General features: G+C 36.7%; 1 protein-coding gene across 5 annotated transcripts in view; it reads left to right on the top strand.

The window, feature by feature from the left end:
• The window catches only part of NCKAP5 (NCK associated protein 5), a 371,875-nt gene that overhangs the window by 247,997 nt on the left and 102,113 nt on the right, over nt 1-21,765 (top strand). For all 5 annotated transcript variants that reach the window (XM_027679099.1, XM_027679100.1, XM_027679101.1 and 2 more), the window contains exon 7: nt 777-926. In XM_027679099.1, coding sequence (XP_027534900.1) covers nt 777-926 — 150 coding nt within the window. The remainder of the gene's footprint in view (nt 1-776; nt 927-21,765) is intronic.

Genomic DNA, 21,765 nt, shown 5'->3' with positions numbered 1-21,765 from the left:
TCCCTTATGCCTTGTCATTTTGGGCAATGTCAAACAGGCATTTCCTGCTTGAAGTCTTGATGTTTTGCTTGCTCTGTCTCACTCTCTCTCTCAACAGAGAACTCAGACACATAAATTAATGGAGTTATCAGGATTCACTGTTCAATCCTATCCTTTTTATAGACCTCTTGTAAAACTCAGCAGACACAGTCCACTCAGCAGCAGCAGCAGCTAATAACAACCGAGTCTGACTGGGTTGTAACAGACTGGGGCACTTCTGGAGTTTTTACTGTCAGTTTAGTTCTCTCCAATCATATGTTAGTGTGCATCTTAAATCAGTATTCATGTAGTAGCTTGATTCTCAGCCCATTATTTAGTAATTCAAATATTAGCTCTAGATGAAGAAAGGTGAAATACATTAGGCATGAACATATGTTAGCTTTTCCTCAATAAACTGTTTCATGTCTCAGTGGCAAAATGCTTCCATTGAAAGCTGGTATGTTCAATTTTCATTGCAATTTTTAAAGAAGAAAATGGAAGTTATTTTATTAAAAGGATGATGAGTTCTGCTTTTTAAAAATCAAAGTAGATGTAGAAGTTAAGTTGTGAATACACTTGCAGAATTGGCATAGCAACATGTTTCACAGACCCTTCATGACTCCACTTATTCAGTACTTTAATCATGTCACTAGCAACTTGCTCTTTTTTCATTCATATAAAGGGGAGAATTGAAGATATTTGCATAGTTAAATTCATTTGCACATGTGAGTAATGACATTTTAAAAAAATCATTTCAGGAAAAGCTGTCAGAAGACAGTAGGAGATGTAAAGAAGGCATGGAAAAAAATCACACACTGGTAGATGAAGATTCAAGAAGTGAAAGCAGCAGCACTGAGGAGGAAAAAGAAAAGACAAAATTGCTATTGGAGCGTTTGAAAGCTTTGGAGGTAAGAAACACAACAGTTTCACACATAGAAGACCACCCTTCCCTGTTCCTCATTCATTTATTGGCACTGAATCACCCTCTAGTATTAATCTAATCTTTCACAGTTCACCTGATTTCATGTTACGGGGTATTTTTTTTACGATTCATTTACCAGGGATGAACAAGAAGCTTAGAACCACTAAAAGGATCCCTCTGTAATGTTGAGCACCAGATATCTTTAAAAAGAACTTAATACCTTATTTTAATTCCATCGAGACCATTTAATAAGAAAAATTGGTTTTACTCGATTTTTTTTTCAATTATTAATATTGCAAGACCAATATAGGTGGTTTAACAACTGTCATAAAACCAGTGTTGCCTCTTTGTAGTTTAATGCTCAACTTTTAATTGCTGAACTGCTTGCTTGGGAGAACTCAGGCCTTTTTACTGCTGGATTGCAGAAAATCTATGTCCTTGTAGACCACATGGAAAACTGCACACTCTACGTTTTGAGTTGTTTCTGGAAAATTAGGATCTGCAGTAATGCACCTTGTGGTAGTTTCTAACTAAAGTTTTAAAGTTTCCTTAGGCAGCCATGGACAAGGTGCAGGTAAAACTGTAAGCACTGTATACATGAGCTTATTTTGTGCGCCTTGATAGAAGCACGGGTTTCAATGTCTATGATTGTGCATATTTTAATCTAGTTTTTAAACACTAAAAAGTCATATTTTCAACTTACCAAGTGTCTCCTCCCTTCTCTTCTGTTCAAGTGTCTATGTAACATCATAGGTATGGATAAATGAATGCCTGAGAACGATCTTAGCGACATTTTGCCTATGTAGGGTATTGGTAAAGAAAGAATCATCACTGGACCTGTACGTTTGTGGTTAAGTGTGAAGGCTCTTTCACATGATAATTTTTGGGTTGAGTTGTACTCTGATCAAATTTCTGAATCTGAAAATTTAGATCTGAAATCTAAAAGGTATAGGCAGTCTCTGCAATTTTGCCTTAAAGTCTTAGACTGTTTGTAAAATAAAACAATGTAATGTTAAGTAATTTTTCCCCTGGGGAAAAATCACTTGCTACTAATTTTTTTAGACCATAAAACTGACAAATGTACAGTTTACTATAGTCTTGCTTTATCTGTTGATGGAGAATGGTTATATGTGCCTTGTGGTCCAAAAGTGTTCTTTGCTTTGCCTCGCTCCTAATCAGTCTGCATGACATTTGCAGTTCTCTATGTCATCAGTTGGTAGGAAGGTGTTCAATAGTGTCACAACCTTTATCAGTTCTGGCAAATTGCCCAGATACATAAGGTAGCCCTAAGGACAGGCAGGATCTAGTTCAGGAAGGGCAGTGAAGAATTCTCCTCACTGGTGTCAGTATTGTGCAGTGGCTTGTTCAAAACCACATATTAGCAAATGCCAATACTCCAAGAATTAATCTGCATAAGTAGTCTAAGGAGCTGTCAAAGTAGAAAGAGGAACTGCAGGGCCAACATTAATTGTGATCCAATATAATCAAAACAAATTGTTGTTAATTGTCTGTTGCTTAATGTTATGTATTTTTGCACTTTTTTTTCTCTTGAATATAAATTGTGATGTCAAAGACTGTATGGTTTATTAATTGACATATTTTTAAAGTTGTATGCAATTATCAGTTTTAATTCTTTACTGTTTTCAGAGTAATTATTCTAAATATATTGTTAGTCTATAGAGAAAGGAACAAAAAATTAGTTTGTTAGTTCCTGTGCTGTGGGTGTCAGGATCTTTAATCTTACTTTACATGATTAGATGTTATTGTATCATACACAATTAATAAAATCAGAAAGGCTAATAAACTGCTTACTAAAGTTGGTCCTCCATCTGTGCCCTCTAGAATCTGAAGAGTGCCTAAAAACAGAAGCTGCTAAAAGTAATAGAATGTGGGACCTAATCCAATAATGCCTATTAATATAATTTCATTAGTATCCACACTATTGAGAAAGCTTTTGATATCTCTTCCTATTACTTTGTTTTTTACTCAAGTGTAGCTCATGAAAAGCTGTAGCCTTGTCTGTTAGAGCATTGTAGGATTATTCTTCAGGAATTTCTGGCACTGTGATGAAAACTGTAGTCATCCTGCTGTGTTGGATATGGACCAGGAAATTATCAAATCTAAGAATTAAAAAAGGGGTGAGGCTTCATTTTCACAGGAAACTTTCTTTAAATGGCTTCCATATCATGGGACAATTGTTTAATATTTCTTCTTTTTTTTCTTATATTTGGGTGCTGTCAAATGTATTGCCAAATAAATTTCAGTATCCTTTAGGTTTTATTAACTTCTGTTTAACCTAGAAATTTCCTCACTGAACAATACAAATCAGTATAATAAAGTATCTTTGTAGTCAGCCCAAGTGAAAGCTATCATATACTTTGATAAGAGATATCTATGCATATTCTCCCATTGCTCCTTTTACCTATAATTTTTTTTACATCCTTTATCATTTACAGCAAATTCTATTTCCAGTCTACTGACTGATAAATACCATATGTTTCTAATCAAATAAAACAGATGACAAATAGCAAATGGTTCATACCATCTTGTATCCCATTTTATGTAGTTGAAATTAATCGTGATTTCCTGGATATCAAAACTCCTTTGTGCCTTCAGCATTTTTACTTGGCTGCTCTTGAAATGCCATTTAATTTACTTCAGCAGTTATGATCAAATGCCTTCTAACTCTTCAAAAGAAAAAAACATTCTCTGATAACTTCTCTGTGCATTTGGAGTGCTGTAAAAAATGAAATATTAATGAAGTATGGTGCATAACTTGAACTCTGTGGTGGAATTTCATTTAGTTAATCTGCTTTCATCACCAGAGGAATTGCAATTTTTTTAAAAATTGTAACCAGAAATGTACAAAAATATAACATATTCTGGACATGCATCAACCCCCAACCAGCAATTTCATGTATGTGCAGGTATATACACAATTACAGTAAACCAATAATGTTATATTTGCAAAGTCATATACATACAAGTTGGAAATTTTTCATAAAACCTTAATTTGCTCTCCTGGGTATCTTAGGTGTTATACAGACTCTCATTGCAAGATTGTCTACTACTATTTCTTGTTTCCAGCAAGAGCAGTTTACACATTTTCAGTCCACAGAGGAAAGCTTTAAGAATATTCTATATTAGAAAAACAGTGTCTGTAAAGGCCTTAAGACTGTCCCAGAGCTTTGTTATCCGATATGGAGCCATGGGTTCTCTGCCCCAATTTAGCCTCAAAATGACTGAAATACAGACTGCCCGAGCACCTGCATAATTGCAAGTGATTTAAACTGATATACAGCATTAATGTCAGTCTTAATCTAAACATGTCTGTAAAAGCCATAGTTACTTTGATTTTAAAAATTTAATCAGTGATAAATACTATGTCAGCTTTGAAGGCTTAATAAAGTCTGTCATTTGCACAGACATTTATACAGCGAGGATAATTCGGTATGAATTAACTGTGTCTGACTCTATGAAATGCTCCATGTCTTTTGAACTTCCTTCTTTGCAACTGAAGTAGTGCAACTTTCTTAGAAATCTTTTGGTTGATTATGAGGAAGGTAAGCTGACAGGGATTGCTCCAAACTAAAGGACTAAAGAGTACTTAATGCAGGTTGTATTGGTGAACGCTTTGCTTTGACAGTAAAAAAGAGATTCTGTAAGATGTACAAGTTTTTCTCATGGTGTTGTGTCCTCTCACACACTTCATGTCCTCTCAATTCCTCAAGAGAAAAGGGGAGTGTAAGTAGATATTGGATGAAGACTCAAGAAGACTGGATTCAGTTCCCATCTCGACTGCAGATGTCTTGCATCCTCAGCAGGCTAATCTATTTGTACCTGTTGGGGATGCAGTTCCCAGTGCCCACAGATTTACCCACCATGGTCTATGACAGTGCATAACCAGCGCCTTGCTAAAACTGCAGTATTTACATTCAAATTAAAATAAACATTGTCAGCAAAGAAGTGGTTCCCCTGTTTTGCCAAGTGTCCCCTTCCCATTCTGCAATGGGCATGAATTCTATTGGCCTCAAAAAATACTGAGTAAGGGCTGCTCACAACCCTGCATTTTTCACCAAACAGCAGCCGCTGGGGTAGCATTAAATTGTAACCTTGAAGTTATCAAATGAAAAGCCTAATTCATGTGTGAAAATCTCATTGCTTGCGGGTGAGTGGGACTCAATGAAAGTTTCAGTAAACTAAGCTGCAGTAGAAGCAGTATCTGCTGGGGTAGAGTCACGAAACCACTCTAATTTTAATTAAAGAATTTTGCCCTCTTGCCCTTTGCAGTTCATCATAGAAAGATGTGTTTTGTTTTAATAAATTGAGCTTTGGGAGAAAACTCACTCAGGATAATAAGCTAAATGTTCAAATATATTAGAGGGGTAATTTCCCTTGTATCATCACCATTAAACAAATGAGGAAGTATGTCAAGTATTTCCGATATTATGTTTTTACTACCCTGCAAAGGAAGAAAGACATGATAGCAATGAACTATGAACTATAAAAAAGAAATATGAGAAGGGTACATAATTCCTCTTAGTGGATTGAGAAGATAATTTTGAGTGGGATGCTGGTGGTTTTTACTTTGCTCTTACTTCATTTTCTCTTCTTTTTTTTTTGTCTTCTTTTTTTCCGTGTACTACAATGTACAATGGCAACAAAACTAATAATTATTTTCTTTTCCATGGAAAGAGACATATAGGATGATGCAGGGGCAAAGAGCCCGACTTTCTGAAAATAACTGAGGAAAGACATCTTGTTTATTGAAAGTCAGCCACCTCACTGATGTATAGGAAATTTGAATCACTTGACTTGAAGGCATAGAAAAATAATGGAACTTTTAAATATTTTTGTAGCAACATTCTAAATATTTTGTAGCAACCGGTCCTGTTCCAGCCAATGTATTTAATCTGATTCATCCACAAGCCTCTTCTTAGCCCAATGTCTTGGCCATCCACATAACTAGATTCATTATGCTGATCAGTCACCAAAGGCCAACCTACTTAATTCTAATTATTGGATTATTTTACTTTTAAATTTTTTCAGTAGGAGACTTTTATAATTAGTTTTCTGAACTGTACCTAAGAACTCTTTTGTTTTTTATAGAAGACAATGAGGCAAGGAAAGTCTTATTTCCAAACTTACAGAGTGGCTGATAATGAATCAACACTGACTTGCATCACTGGTTTCAAAAACAGCCAGTTTATTCCAGCCCTTTCCAGATAATAGTATTGGCAAACTGTTTTAGCTTTCCAATAACTGAATAAATTTTAAATTAAAACCAAACACGTACCATCAAGCCACATATATTCTATAATCTGTTGCTGCTTGAACTCGTCTACTGTAAGACCTCAGTGGCTCAGTTGTTCCTAGTCTTTGGGAAGTAAATCTCATGGCTGCTGCCTGTTTCTCCTTGCCTCTGTGCTCTGGGGTGCTGTCCTCTATACCATCTGTCCTAGCCCACTCCTGCTGAAGTGTTCAAAAGGAGGTCTTTCCCAGATGTTTGAACCTTCCTCCTGCCAGCTCATGTCCTTCTGCTGTTCACATCTTCCACTGTGTTTTTTCCATCCATCCTACAAGCTGCCCATGAGGGCGTGAAGCTCCATGCTCCATAGTTGGCACAGACTCTGGATAGCTTTCAGTGGTCAATGCACCTTAGCAGTTGGGATATGGAAATAATATCCTCATATAGATGAAGACTAATAGAAACCTCTTCTGGGCAGACAGATCAATTCAGTTAGTATGAGGGGAGTTTTCAAGAGAAGAGGATGTATTTCTTGCAGACATGTAAAATATTGATCTTTCTATTTTTCTCTCTCCTTTTACTTTTTTTTTTCCTAATCCAGTTGAAATTCATGGCAATTTCTTTTTCGGCATGGAAAAATCAAGATGATCTAGTAGAGATATGAATTTACACAGTGATGTTGAAAATAGCTCTACCCGCTGGATGTAAGAAGAGCTGTTCAGATTTGCTCTGTTTGTCATTGCTGTAACCATTTGCTGCTATCATTAGAGAGAGACTGCCAAGCCACTGTTCCACCAAACAGCTCCATCTCCTGAAATGGGAGAGTGCCTTAATATAAATAACTGTACATTAACTCATTGTCTCCATGACTAGTCAAAGAGATACGGAGAAAGCCATGCATATCTGCATTTTTCTCACTATTCAGTTCAATGAAAGCTTTAAAATGATTTCTAAAATCAACTCTGGTGCCTCCTGGGAATTTTAGTGCGAGTAGCAGCTGGTAGACTTTTATTTTCTAACTAAGTTTAGAGAAAATAAAAGAATATTGAATTGCATCTCCTATGATGCACTGCAGCAGTGGTTCAGAAGTTGAATGTTTTGGGTCACAATGTGTAGAGCTTCTCAGTTTTTGGCACATGTTGAAAAGGTAAAAACTTTCAGATTGACTCTGTGTTTTCTACTACGCAATGCCCACAAAGCAGTAATCAATTAAAATTTGCTAACTCAGCCAAGTGCTCAACAAAATATGCTGCAACTAGTATTCCTGCTTTGTTATGTCATAAAACTGCGTTTAATTGTTTTAAGCATACCATCGTGTCATACCCCATCAACTACTGGTATAAAGGGAATTTTGCTGCATATCAGAATTTTTCGCCTTTAGCCTGCTCATGCAGTAAACTCGTGTTTTAATGAAAAGTACTCACTTTCTGGCTTCAGGTATTTCAGTGAAGCCAGAAAATGAGTAACTTTCATATCACACACATCAGTGTGTCCAAGTGGGGTACAAGGCACACACTCACAAGAGTGAGTAACTTACACTGTTCCTGATTTGTTCCTTCTCAAGGTAGAATGATATAAAATGCCCTTTTCCAGGGCAGTGAATCCATCATCTTCCAGGTGGAAGAAAATTTCTTATATGCAATTATTTACTTCACATTAATATTTTAGTCAGGATGCTGTTTAAAATATGCTTTAGTTCACATATAGTGTTGACTTCTTTCCTAAATTATGTTGCATGCAGTTGTAAAATTATAGGATCCTCAAGACGGTATATTGAGATTTGGATTTTTTACCAAAAAAATGAGAACATAGATAAACATTTAATATTCATTTCAGCACAGCCAAATGTAATTACATATATTCATTGTAAAAGCAGTTTATAAATCCATTTTTTTCTATGATATTCCAAGTTCCAGTCCAATGGCTCTTTTCTTACCGTTATGTGCCACAGAAAAAGCTCTGGGGTACTTACTTGACTGACATAACAAGTGGTCTTTAAATAGTTCAAAGTATTGAATATGGGTGCAAGAATAATGATCTGGTGCCAGAAGGTCTGAGGAATACGAGTAGTCGGCGAAGAAAAGGTAAGTCACAGAAGTCAGGGAAAATCATCTTGGTTTTATTAATCCTGTCAGATTTTCTCTATTGAAATAAATGTTAAGTGTATTCTGCAAAGAGTCCTTGCTAGGTTGCATTGAAGGAATCTGCTATTTCAGTCTGCCTTTTATATTTTAATGATAGTTTTTCAGTGCCCTTCTTTCCATGTGTCATGCCTTCTTGCAGGTAATCGGTAGATAATGTAACTTACCTTTTTTAGTGATCAGGCATGTGGTACAATTGAAAATTCACTCTCCCTGCTGAATGAAATGAGATTTTCCAACACTGTGTTATAGATCTAGGTGACTGTGTTTATCCCAACATATCTATCATTTCGGAGAGTGAGACTCAGAAGTTTTTTTAAATAGTTTCTCTCAGCTGTGCACTCTGGGCCCAACTCTACACAAGCCCTTTCTGTGAGCTCCTCATTACTCACAGTGGCATTTGTTTCAGAGGAAAGATTGTGGGACAGAGATTTTAGTATCACATCCTATATTTTTAATTTACGTACTAATGCATGCAATATGGCTGAGAGTAATGATAGTTCTGCAGTTCATAAACTAAATAAGTAGTTGCAGTTCCTTTCAAACTAATATTATTTTAAAAATCCTGGTATTTTGTGGATGTTCTCCACTAGTCAAATAGGAAATTCCAATTAATTTACCTCAGCTGTTAGAGCTGAATCCCTTACAACTCTTATATAGTAAAATAATTTCTCTTTTAATTTGTCTATACTGACCTTGGAAAATGTTTAAACAGTAATGAGGTCTGCGTAGTGATTCACTTTTTTCTTAATTTGGTAGTGATTTCTTTTTTGTTCATTTTGTAGAAATACAGGGATTCTGGGCAGGTATGCTTACACTCACACACTAGAATTAATGGAGCTCTGCTGAATTCTAGCTTGTAAGGGTCTTGGCTCCTGTGTTGGGAAATGTTTAGCTACACATGTGAAATCTGTGATTAACATACTCTTGAAATTCAATATTTGCTGGCTTTATTATGCAGAGGTTTGTTTTATCATAAGGACAGTCTTTTCTTTCTTCCTGTGTTTTGGTTTTGGTTTTTTGGCTTTTTGTTGTTGTTGTTGTTTTTTAATTATATATTTTATATATTGCCCATCCCTGCCAGTTGTAAGTTGCCTTTCCCCAGGCAGATCCTCCATTCTTTTTCATCTCAGGCTGAGCACTGCCCCTCTGCTTCCCACATCAGACAGCTAAGGCAGGGTGTGTGCCCCAGGACAGCCCCTGCTCTGCCGTTCAGCAATGTGCAGCTGTGACCTTCCCACTGAGACCAAGAGCTGCCATCTGATATTTTTGACGTTTGGGCCCATGTTTCCTGTGCAGGTGGACACATGCTTAGATTGCCTGGCAGGGCTCTCCAGTTCCATCTGGGATATACAGGCACATAATGCCATCTAGAGGGCAGAGTTTCTTCCCTTCCCACAGGAATACCTGTGATCCCTGCTGGCCTTCCATCACATGTGGTGGCAGTGTTCGTTCACCTTTGTGATTCATGGATTTTCCTATTCGTCTTCTGGGTTGTATGTACTCGGAAATCATGTAGGAGAACAGAAGGGCTTACATGGTAATTACAGCTGTTTCCCTTTAATAAGCCTGCAGGTTTCCTTCTTGTCTTCACTCAAGTGGTTTTTCCCTCCAGAAAAATCCTTCTGATTTTATTTTAAGTGCTCTGCGTGTCAATGTTTAGGTTCTTCAGGAAAAAGTTCTTTTAAATAGAGGAAGCTAGTAAGACCTGGGGTTTTCATTCATCTTTTTGTTATACTGTAAGAAGAAAAGTACTTACATATTGGCTACTTTGCCAGACAAAATCCTCTCTAAAGTTATTGAAACAACAGTTTCAGGTCAACTAAGAAATGGATTTGAGGATTGTGCATTATGTGCGACTGTTGTGTGTTGCATCTCCCCTGCTGAAATACTTGTTCAGCATTTGTCTTAACAGTTAATGATAAGCTGGAAATGAGTGGAGATAGGCTTTTCAGTGAAGAGGCCATGTAGCTGAAACAGCTAAAGATTCTCCTTACTTGCCTCCAATACCTCTTTTCTTTTCATCTTTTGAACTTTACAGTTTGCTTCTTTAGACCTTAGACATGTGCCAGAGAAAAGCCTGTTGCCTCCTCCTTGATAATTTCCTTCAGTCCTGTATCGTATTTGATGTCATTATACTTTAACTGTTGTTACCAATAATGACTGTTTTTTAATAAGCAATGAGCGTTCTTTCTGTAACCTTGAATCTGATTTGTATCATCAAAAAATAGAGTTTTATTAGATATTGTAGAGTCTCCCCAGTGCCATGCAGAGACAGCTGTTATGTACATACATCCATAAATTCGACTCAGTTAAGGTAGGAGGCATGAAAGAGAGAAAAAGGCTGTGTTACAAGCTTTATAAACAGTGTAGGAATGATGTGTCTTCCTGTGGGTTGCTACTGCTGCTGTGCTTTTCACACCTGGGGTACCACTGAATCCCATCAACTTTGACTTAATGTGTGTGCCATATGAGACTGTTATTGTCAGACAAAGCTTGTTTTTTTTAAGAACTGCAGGTTTCTTCATTCTCCAAAGTGTGTAGTCTAAGGCTTTTCTTGGACCTCCCAGGGCTGTAGTTTACCAACAAATGTAAGTAAAAGGAACAAAATCTGAGATAAATTGTATATGTTGAAGAGCAAAACTAAGTAAATAATTGAGGAAGTGTTTAATATTACACAGTAGCACTTAATAATATGTAATTATAATAGCATTTACTTTCCATGTAGCTGACTTGAATGTATATGTTTCTGTACAGGTTCATATTTTCTATTTTCATCAAGTACAAAGCTATAAATTATCCAAGTAGAAAAATGGCTCTGGAACATCTCTGTTATGTGTAGGAAAAAGTCTTCCCAACAGGCTTCTCTTTTATGTTGGTGTTATGGGATATATTCTTTTCCTGCCAGTTGACTTCCTTAGAGCTATCCCTATTAATTTAGGAAAATAGCCTGTTTTAATTATATGTCTACCTTAGGAGCAGTGCAATGTAACAGGAGCAGACCCTCAGAGCCAAGGTGGCATTCTAAGGACCTGACACCCATATTGTGCACATTTTGGGGAGTTCACTTTGGCTGAGCTCTAGTTAAGCCCATCAGCAGTTGAGTCTAGTTAAGCCCATCTTTCCATTTCATGTAAAAGAAACCCAGTCCATTGGCTGCAAGGCCACACCATAGTGTGAGCTGTAGTCTGGTCAGAAAAGTCACTTGAGATCAGGACACTCACTGCTCACCCAAGCCAAAAAGCTTATGTCAGCCAGCACAATAGGAGACATTTCATATAACTTGTTAGGATCACAGTCAGGTGATGCCACATCAGACAATTTCCAAGGGATCCTCATCCCTCTGCATCCATGTTCTCTAAGTGAGCACAGACTGTGCAGGCCAGAAAAAGCAGACAAAACTCCAAACTGTTGAAGCTTTTAAAAGGCAGAATTTGGGGCCTGAGTTGTTGTTCTTTTGGGCCAAATGACATTGCTCTGCAAATTCACTATTCCACCCTAAATGATTAAAGATTAAATGAATCAGAACTTTCCATTTAACAAATGTCAGTGCAGAAGCCAATGTGCTGTGTATCGCTGTGTGGAGTGAGGGGCATTGCCTGCTACTTACTGTGCCTATAAAAACAAAAGAGAAAAATGTTCCAAGCTCCCAGGAGAAACAAGGTGATGTTTGCAAATAGCGTTTCATTTCAGTTAGCAAGAAATGAGCAGTAATTTTGTGATTCAGTTATTAGGAGTTAGCTATTGGCTACAAAACAATTGCTGCACGTTATATGGCATTTGATTCTCTCCCTACCTGTCCTGCTCCGCTTTGCTTCACACTCTCTTAGCTGGGAGGGAGAGAAATAACAGGAGCCATCAAAAGAAGTTCATTTTGAAATACCTGGGGCAGTTGACTTATGGGTGACTTCTGATGAAGAGAGTGAAATTGCAGGAAACATTGCCTTCAGAAATAACCCAGTGCTCCACTGTAGTTAAAACAGAGAAACTTGTTATAAATTTATGCCAGGAACTGTGAAACAGTCTACATTAATAGCTTATAGTGCTGGAAACCTTTTAACTTGAAGTCTGTAAAGGAATAGAATAAAGTGATTCAGCATAGGAGAAGGAAAATTTTATATTTTATTATGTTTTTACATATTTTGTGACAGTATCAATTATAACATCACGTAATATTTTACATCTATTGCATAGTATAACAAAGAAAAGTAATTCTTTTTCTCAGAATTCAAATAACAATTTTTAAAATGGAAAACCAGTTGTACCTTTTTTTCCATTTCATAATGTTTCTTTGGAGAAGAAAAAAAAGATTATCCCCCTTGGATAGCAGAAAACTGGTATGAGTTTCCAATCACACAGCCAGTGAATGTGACATTCAAATATATGGGATCAGTGTTTTCCGGACTGTCAGTTTAAAATAATCTTATTTCATAATTACTTTTGTTTGAACTAAATGAAGAAATTTAGGATTAATAATTAGGAAAAAATATTTCTTGATAAATATTCAGCATCCACTTTCTCTGAAGACAGAGCAAAACATCTGCTGTTTTACCTTTCAGTGAGCTCCAAAATAATTGGTTGTGAAATACAATTGTGTTGTAGGTTATACATTAAATGACACATAGGAAAAAAACAGGAATGCAGTAAAGCTCTGTATCTTGCTATCATCAGCCCCAATGAGCACAGTCAATTGCTGAATTTCCCTGGGGAAGGGGAATGGGCGAGTGGGGAGGAGGTTGGTGTTGGTGTTCCTTCAAGACAGTGGCAAATTTAGCTCCAAATTTGAACTGTTTACTATAATTCAACAGCAGCCCTTCAGATCAGGATCACAGAGCAGCCTAGAAGTACCACTTACAGAATTAAAGGCATTTTTCGCATTGACCTATGAAATCATATTTTATTTTCATTCTAATGATATTAGAAAAGATATATAAAAACTACTTTAAAGGAGAATAACTGCTATTGAGAAAAAGAATTTATAGATATTAAAATAAAAAAAATATCCTGAATATACACGTGTAGAGCCATTCTCTCACTCCTCTCTGCAACTGTACAGAGGAAAGAAAATGTAACAAAGGGTTCGTGAGTTAAGGACCAGAAGAGGTCACTTAGTGATCACCATCATGGGGAAAACAGACTCAAAGTGAGGTTATTAATTAAATTTATTACTAAAAGAATCAGAGCAGGAGAATAAGAAGTATAATCTTAAAAACACCTTTCTCCATCTCCTTCCCAAGTTCTACCTCCTCCCCCCCAGTGTCACAGGGAGATGGAGAATGGGAGTTAAGATCAGTTCATCACAGGTTGTTTTCTGCCTGTGCTCTGAGAAAGGAGTCCTCCCCCTGCTCCCCATGGGGTCCCTCCCATGGCAGGCAGTCCTCCACGAACCTCTCCAGTGTGAGTCCATCCCACAGGCAACAGTTCACAAGCTGCTGCCACGTGGGTCACTTTTCCATGAGGTGCAGTCCTTCAGGCACAGGCTGCTCCAGCGTGGGCCCCTCGAAGGACCACAAGTCCTACCAGGAGAACCTCCTCCAGTGTGGGCTCCTCTCCCCACAAGTCAGCAGGTCCTGCCAGGACCCTGCCCCAGCATGGGCTTCCCACAGCTTAGCTTCCTGATACTTCATTTCAAGGTTTTCTACTTAATTCTCTTGACCATAGTTTTTAATTTCTCTGAGTTTTTAAAGAAAAACAAACTCACTTTTTAAAACAATCAATCGGATTGCAAAATTATATTCTATTCCTGGATTTAATAGTTTAGTGTGATCTGCCAAAATTTGAAAAGGGAGATTAAATTTGCTAAAAGAAATATCTAAATTCTTGAATTTCAGCTTTTGAAGAAAATGAGCTTAAGGCCTTTGTGACTTATTCCTATGCATAGATATTGAGGTGTCTCCTGTAAAGACAATTTGTCCCTTGGTCATCTTTTCCCATACCCACTTCTCAGTGACAAGAATCAGTAGCAGTATTGCCTGTTTGTGCTATGAACACCTCAGCAGGACGAGTGGGGGAAAATAAGAAGTAGTTTCTGTTGGAATAAAGATGCCCAATGATTAATTTTCGTCCAGAGATCTGAAATGTCCTATTCTTTTCAAACTCCACATTAGATGAACCTTGAAGCTGAGTGTGCTACTTAGGGAGCTGTGGATAATGGAATCACAGAAAGCTCGTTGTCAAAATTGCAAAGCTTTGAAGGATAACTCATTTACAGTAAATTCTGAAGTGGCCTTTTTATTGCTTGAAAAACTATCCTAGAGTATGTGAGTTTTCCTCAAGATCTGAATTAAAAAATAAAATGAAAAAACCCACCTTTTTTAAACTTTTGAAAAAGAGGTTGCCATATGTATGATTTCAGAAGGATTCAAAGCCAAAATTTTGTTGCTGGTTTCAAACTTCTCCAAAATGTTCCCATTCAAAGCAAAGCAAATATTTTCTTTGAAAATGACTTCACTGTTTTCTATTGAGCTTCAGCATTGTATATACAGATAAACCACTCCTGTAACGTGGTTTTGAACTATTCTTTACTAATTTCAAATAATTAGTATTTCAAATAATTACTATTTCAAAGGATTAGAACGTCCCTATGCAAGAAAAATTGAAACAAATGCTACTGACCAAATGTGATGTGATTAATTCATATAACAGTTTCAAATGCTAAGATACTAATAGATGTGCTATATACCAGCTGATATTGTACATAAAATACCATTTCAGATTAAACAGGTCCACACTGCTTGCCTCTATTAATTGTAGGAATCAGTATCACTTACAATTTTGGGATCTCATACTTTTTTTTAATGGACCAGGGATTTTATTTTTAGTTCTTTGAGAGAGGAAATAACTGCCTGTTAATATTACATGGGGAAGCACAGTAAGTCTGTCAGAGTGAAATGCTCTCAGTTCTTAAGGAGAACAGTTCCATAAGGGAACAAATAATTTAAAACAAGAGAAAAAAAAAAGAATGAGATGGAGCAGCTGCCTCTCATTCACAGTTTGCAAGGGGAAGGATCACTGAGTGTAAATATTGGAAAATCAGAAAATAAACAAATTTCACAACACACACAATGATGGCCTGTAACGTGGTGTCCAGGCACACACTTCTAGGGAGACACCCTGTACTTTTGGAACAGTGGTGGTTTTGAGAAAGGTGGATGAGCTTCAGCATTCCTCCCTCCTGACTGGCCCAGTCAGTATTGCTGTATGACAACATTGGCATCACATAACTTCATTCAGAGGAGGAGTGAAAAAATGGGAGTCTTCCTGTGACTTTTGGCTCTCCATGCTGGTACTTCTGTGCTTTATCAAGTGTATATGCCTTATATAGACCGTGTATGTATGTCTTTAACATTAGGAAACAGAGATTTATACTGCCTGGTTTTGCTTATTTAGATCTCTTTTACTCCTCATCCTCAGAAAAAATGTTTTATATTGTGATCATTTGGAAGAATTTTGGAGAAAAAAGGAGGACATATTTCATAATTTTAATCTGTTTGTTCAGAGACCTATATTGACAGTGGATGTATTGTAAGTCTATTATTATCTCTACCAGTAGAGTAGAATTCTTCTACTGGTAGAATTTGCTGTTTTCTACAATTTGCATGCAGGTAAACATACAACACTATTATTGATATATCTGCTAGTAGCCTAGATATTTTTTTGCTCAAAGATAAGCCTGTGGTTATGATGCAGTCTGTTTTGCTAAATCTATTCCTAACCTTCTCTTTAAAATGTCAGCTCCAAACATATCTGTGGTGTCAGAAGGGAAAATGTTGAAAGTTTTAAAGGCTTGTCATTCTTAACTACTTTAGAGTTAACCAAAAGAAAAAAGACAAATATTGCAATTATTGAACCAGCTGAAAATTGTCAGCCCCAACTTCTGGAAAATGAAAAAAAAAAATAAATAAAGGTATTTCACAGAGGAATTCCCAGGAATATGAGAGTTGCTTTAGTCATTTTTTAGGACACAGTCTCATCAGCAGTGTATGAATCCCATTTGGTTTTGGTTTGTTTGATTCAATCCCTGAAGTTCGTACATTTATCCAATGTAAGTAGATTTGAAAGATTAAACTCTAGTTGTACCCTTCTTTCAAAAGGGAGGCTTCATCATTTAGGTCGAACACGGTTGTTTCTTCTTGTATGGACTGGTAAACACTCAACAGACAGGAGAAGATCTCCATGGTTATGAGCCCAGTCCAGGACCCTGGTTGGAGTCTTTCCCTGTGACCTGCTGAAAATCTGTAGATAAATGAGCAAGGTCTGTGTCCTGATCTCTGGCAGCATGAACTTGGCACTAATTTGAAAGCTGTTACATAATTTTTTCTGTAAATTCATGTTTAAATACATGAATCTGCTCATCAATAATTGGTGAAACATCATATGCAGCTGCACAGACTTCGGGCTGCTTTTCATTAGGAACATTTAAACCTGAATTTTTGGGTTTAGTTTTTTGATGTTGAATAAATATTTTCTTATTTCTTACATACATTAGTATAAAGTTATACTGGTCCCTATGAGTCTACAAACCCATTGGTAGCATGGCTATAGCATAGCATGGTGAGACAGATTGCTTTTGAGATCTGTCAGTGGCTTGTTCTAAGCAGTAAAGAATTTTTAAAAAAATGTTGTTGAAATTGTGAATTGCAAGAATGATCCCTACCAGTGCTGCCCAGTGAGGTTTAATGTGGCCTTTTTATAGACAGAATTATAATTGACACATGCATGGTTCTGTGTTTTCTTATTTAATGTCACATATGTATTACTTCCATGCCATGTTTTAACTGAATGGAAATTGAACAGTGGCAGAGTATTTCAGATAAAATGTTTTGAGTGGGGTTAAAGGTAATAGTCTATTACAAAAAAAAAACAACCAAAAAACCAATATCAGAAAATAATGCAACCGAGAAGGTGAAGGCACCCATGTGATTTGTAGCAAGGGTGAGAAGACTGGCTGTCATCATATCACTACTTTGTCCTTTTAGTGTTTTTTTTTCCCCATCTCCATTATCCAGAAGAATTGATTAAGAGCAGGACATTCAAAAAACCCCACACTTTACTTAAGTATCAGTCCACTAAATTTACTGCATCAGTAGCAAGCACTCCCTGGTGTCAGTGTCCTGGAGACACTGGAAGTGGCCAGTGGGAAATGGTTTTTTAGTCCTAGAATTGAATTAAGGCTTTTGTTGCTACAATTATGTTGATTTAAAAACACAGATCTACTTTTCAGTACTTCTGACCAGCATAACTATGGTGTTAAACTTTTCTCTGACAATTTGTTGGATTAGTCTTTCAAAGGATGAATTTTCTGCATAACAGGGGCAGAATAATAAAAAAAGTTTCCTGTGGCCAAAGACACGGTAATGGTTCAAGCAGTAAACCCTTCCTAGTGCAGCAGCTTACCAAAAATGCTCTAAGGACCTAAGGAAAAAGTGCAACAGCATTACTTCTTTCTTTGCCAACGACAGGTTTTGACCTCTCATGTACACTGCATGAAGCTGTGACCACAAAATATGCCAAATCAGAGCCTGAATGCAGGAAAAAATTGCTGAGTACATTTGAAGTGCTTGGACAGCTATTAATGCACTGCACTGGGCATTACAAATGAGTGTCTGTGTAAATCAATAAAGCTTTCTATAAATGGACAAATGGTTTAGTATGAATAACAAAGGAGTGCACATGGTAACTGTGTTGTAGCATTCTGTCAGGGATTTTAAAGTTCACAGTCATAACTTTGTTCCTCTTGACCTTTATTGACAATACCTTCAGAGCATGTTGAGCTGCTAACTAGACGTACAACCTTTAGACCTTCATCTCCTGCTCATGACTAGATGATCTTTAAAGGTCCTTTTTGATCCAAACCATTCTATGATTCTGTGATCTCCTCTTCCTCTTCCCTTAGTGCAAAATACTTACTACTCTTTGCTTTCTTCTCTCTTCTTTTTGTTTTGTCTCAACTCTACAATGGTTGAGTAAGGAAAACTATCTTCTATGCAATTCTCTTTTACTCATGCTTGTCTTTTCATGCATTTGACTAGAAAATTCAATGTTCTGTCTAATTTCATTGTGGTTATAAAACTTTGTGCAAACAGCTGCCCTGCAGGAGAAAATGGTGTTCTTCAACATCTGTGGAAGAGAGACAAAGTTATTAGCTGACCCAGAGATAATTTTTATCATTAGTAGAGCTGTGTTTTTCATCCTGAGAAAGGAATTAAAATCAGAGTTGACAAAGTCTCATGTAATGACTGTGCCTTAGCAGTGGTATCAATTCAAGGCAACCTCTGTTTTGTTAAAGGAGTCTGAAGTTTTAGCTTTCAAATTGATTTTCCATAAATTCAGTTTCACAGAAAAATGTCTCAAATTTAGGAAGTTGAAGGCTATTTAGCATCATCCAAGTCATGATTAAAATCTTTAAATCTTCCAATGTTTAGAGAGACTAACTTTCTCCACAACTGGAACTAGGAAGAGCCTCTGTTTTGACATTTTAGGATCCTTGAATGTTTCATTTAGGTATCATTTATGCCACAGTTACTTTTGGCTGACTGAATGATGCTGTACTTCGAGAGCTGTCCCCCCAAGAAATTACATGTGTGCCTGAGGTGCTGGTGGCAGGCACTGAATGTTCCTTGTCTGCAGCAGTTGGCTGGGCTGCCTCGCTTTTGGTGTCAGCAAGGCTGAGGGACAGGGATGGTTCATTTATGTGTAACATAAAATATACATAAAGTCCTAGAGGACAGCTATGCCTAAAACTAGAAATCACTATAGAAATCATTGATATCTAAGTACTATTGTCAGCAAGCTGGATTTTTCCTGCATAGTCCCCAGCCAGGTTATGGATGGGATTAGTGGTTGCACCGGGTTCAGTACTGCCACTGCCCCCAGGTGCCTGCAAGTGTGCAATAGCTTTCAAGCTGTTTCAAGCTGCTTTCAAGTGAAGGCTTCTTACTACAGCTTAGCCTTCTGTAAGTATGGCCTGGAAATAAAAACGAAAATAAATTCAATAGCGGTTTCCTTCAAGGAAACCGACTTTGCTTAACTGGCAAAAGATGCCCAGAATGTGCAATATGGGAGGCAGTTAGATCCCTCTGAGCAAAAATGGAGCAGCCTTACAATAACATCAAAACCCAGTGGTTTCTGTTACATAAATGAAGGTTTGGATTAGGAGGCAGGGTTTTGAGACCACAAGTGCTATTACAAATTTTCAAAATGAATACTTTTGGGGGAATGAGGATTATTATCAAGTATTCAGTTGCAATATAGAGTGATTTAGTGCATCAAGTGTTGGTGTTCCCATGTTGTGGGAACTAGCACAGATTCTTAAGCAAAATCAGTCGAGTGTTCACTTCTAGTCCAGTCCTCATTACAAAAATGCCAAATAAATAGTCATGATTTGCTCGGCAATCAAGAAGTACAGAAGTCAAGCTAACATTGACTGCATTCCATCCTTTTACTACACTTTTGAAGCCAGTGGTGTGAGAATAGGTTTTATTATACAGATGTTTCCACTGTGGCTCGATAAGAGATGAAATGTAGCTTTTATTTATAATGCTTTCAAGTTTAGATTTCCTAATTTTAGTAGCCTATTTGTAAAGGAATAGCTCACTGAAATCAGAGATTCAGAACAGATCCAAGAAGATTTTCTTCCATTTTACAGCCTTACAGCATTCCAAAATATGGAATGAGAGAAGCGTGGGGAGCTCTCTGTGTATTTTATATAGCACAAGTATATTTTGTAGTTCTTTTACACATTTCTGTGTGGGAAGAGCCTACCCAAACTATTTTAGGATAAAATCATACAAAATGTTTTTATGTTAATGAAAATGAAAATTAAAACCTAAATCCATAGGTATACCAATATGTGTGAGTTAAAGTCTGTGCAGACTAATCTTATAATGATTGCTTCAAAACAGTAAGAAGTATTTGTTATGGGTGGCATTTTAGGGGGATATTCATAAAGAAAACAACTGAAAATCTTAAACTCAGAAATACATTTTTATGCAGCAAACATCTCTTTATTTTACCAGTCAATTTGCAAGAATGGGCCTGTAAAAGCAGACAGAACTATATATGATAGCCTCTTCAGTGTGGAGGACTATTTACCCTCCAGCCTCTGATTTCTCTACTGTTGTTTTTGCTTTTGCAGCTTCTGCTTCTACTTTGCTACTTACTTTTGCATCTGCACTTTTTGCTGCCTCATCTCACAGTGCTCTCTGCAGGATCACCCATAGACTCTTTATAGCCATATGTTGAACCCATTCATAGGTGACATTGAGAAAATATGATGCAGAGCATTTTACCACCTTTGCTGGCTTAATTGTACCCTCGAGATAAAGCACTGATTCTGTACAGTTGCTTATTTAGACCTTTAAATAACTAAACTCTATATGCCCTTGTTTCTTCCCACACTTTATTTTTTTACTCTTTTTCAATATGCTGGATAATAATGCATGTTTGCTTTTCCTTCATGTTCTTATTTTTATGATTTAGCTCAATTTGAAATTGTTTTTAATAAATCAATTTATTGGACTTGGGATTCTTATTTTGTTCAATCATTGTCTCAACAAGGAAGAGAGAAATGTGCATCTTTCCATAGAATCTTTCCATGCAGTACATTACATAAAATTTTCTCTAAAACCATAAATGTTATCTATATTTAGGACTGTTGTTTTGTGTAACCACAATTCCTTTGAAACAGCATTTGTTAAGGTTTTATAGGTTGACAGAAGGTTAAAGTGAAACAAGAACTGTAAATTGCATAATGGTTGTAATTATGTGAATGCATTGATTTTGGTGTTATGGTTGTGTGATGTGAAGTTATGCATGGGAGGTAGAGGGATTCCTAGAGCCAGTTTTAATAGATTACTCATAGATTTTTATATATATTGTTTTAGTTTCTCAGTCTTAAAGAAATAACTAGTTTTGCTCTGATGCAATTGTATGTAGCACACTTTGGAGTTTTACTTTTCTCATACTGTAAGAATTCCTAAAATCAATGCATATATAGGAAAATACTTTGGTTTACTGTAATTTACACACCAGATTGTGTCATTTTGAAGTTTTCACTATGATAAAAAGCATGAGCATAATGGAAATTAAAGGCCCTACTGTAAAGGAAACTTTATCATATTTAAAATTACATATGTGAGGAAAAAAAAATTCTGACATCAAGATTACATTTAGATGTAGTAAAATACCTCTCATTCTTGAAATAATAGGATTTTTTTTTAAGTAAAGACTAATAAATATCTCTGGTTCAGTTAAAGGGTGTAATTCACCAATTATCTATAGAATGACCAGTGCACCTGGGTTTCCCCACTGCACAAACCAGGCTTATGAAGACCTGCCACAGTTAAAGTTTACATACAATTGCCTTTTGTTTCCTGTGATAGTAGCTGCCTGTTTGCTTCCAAGTGGTTCTCAGGTAGCAGGTTCACTCTAAACAG

This window comes from Neopelma chrysocephalum, unplaced genomic scaffold, assembly GCF_003984885.1.
Source record: "Neopelma chrysocephalum unplaced genomic scaffold, ASM398488v2 Primary Assembly neopelma1_44, whole genome shotgun sequence".
Taxonomy (NCBI): domain Eukaryota; kingdom Metazoa; phylum Chordata; class Aves; order Passeriformes; family Pipridae; genus Neopelma; species Neopelma chrysocephalum.
The sequence above is the reverse complement of the archived record's forward strand: the minus strand, read 5'-3'. Positions and strand labels throughout refer to the sequence as shown.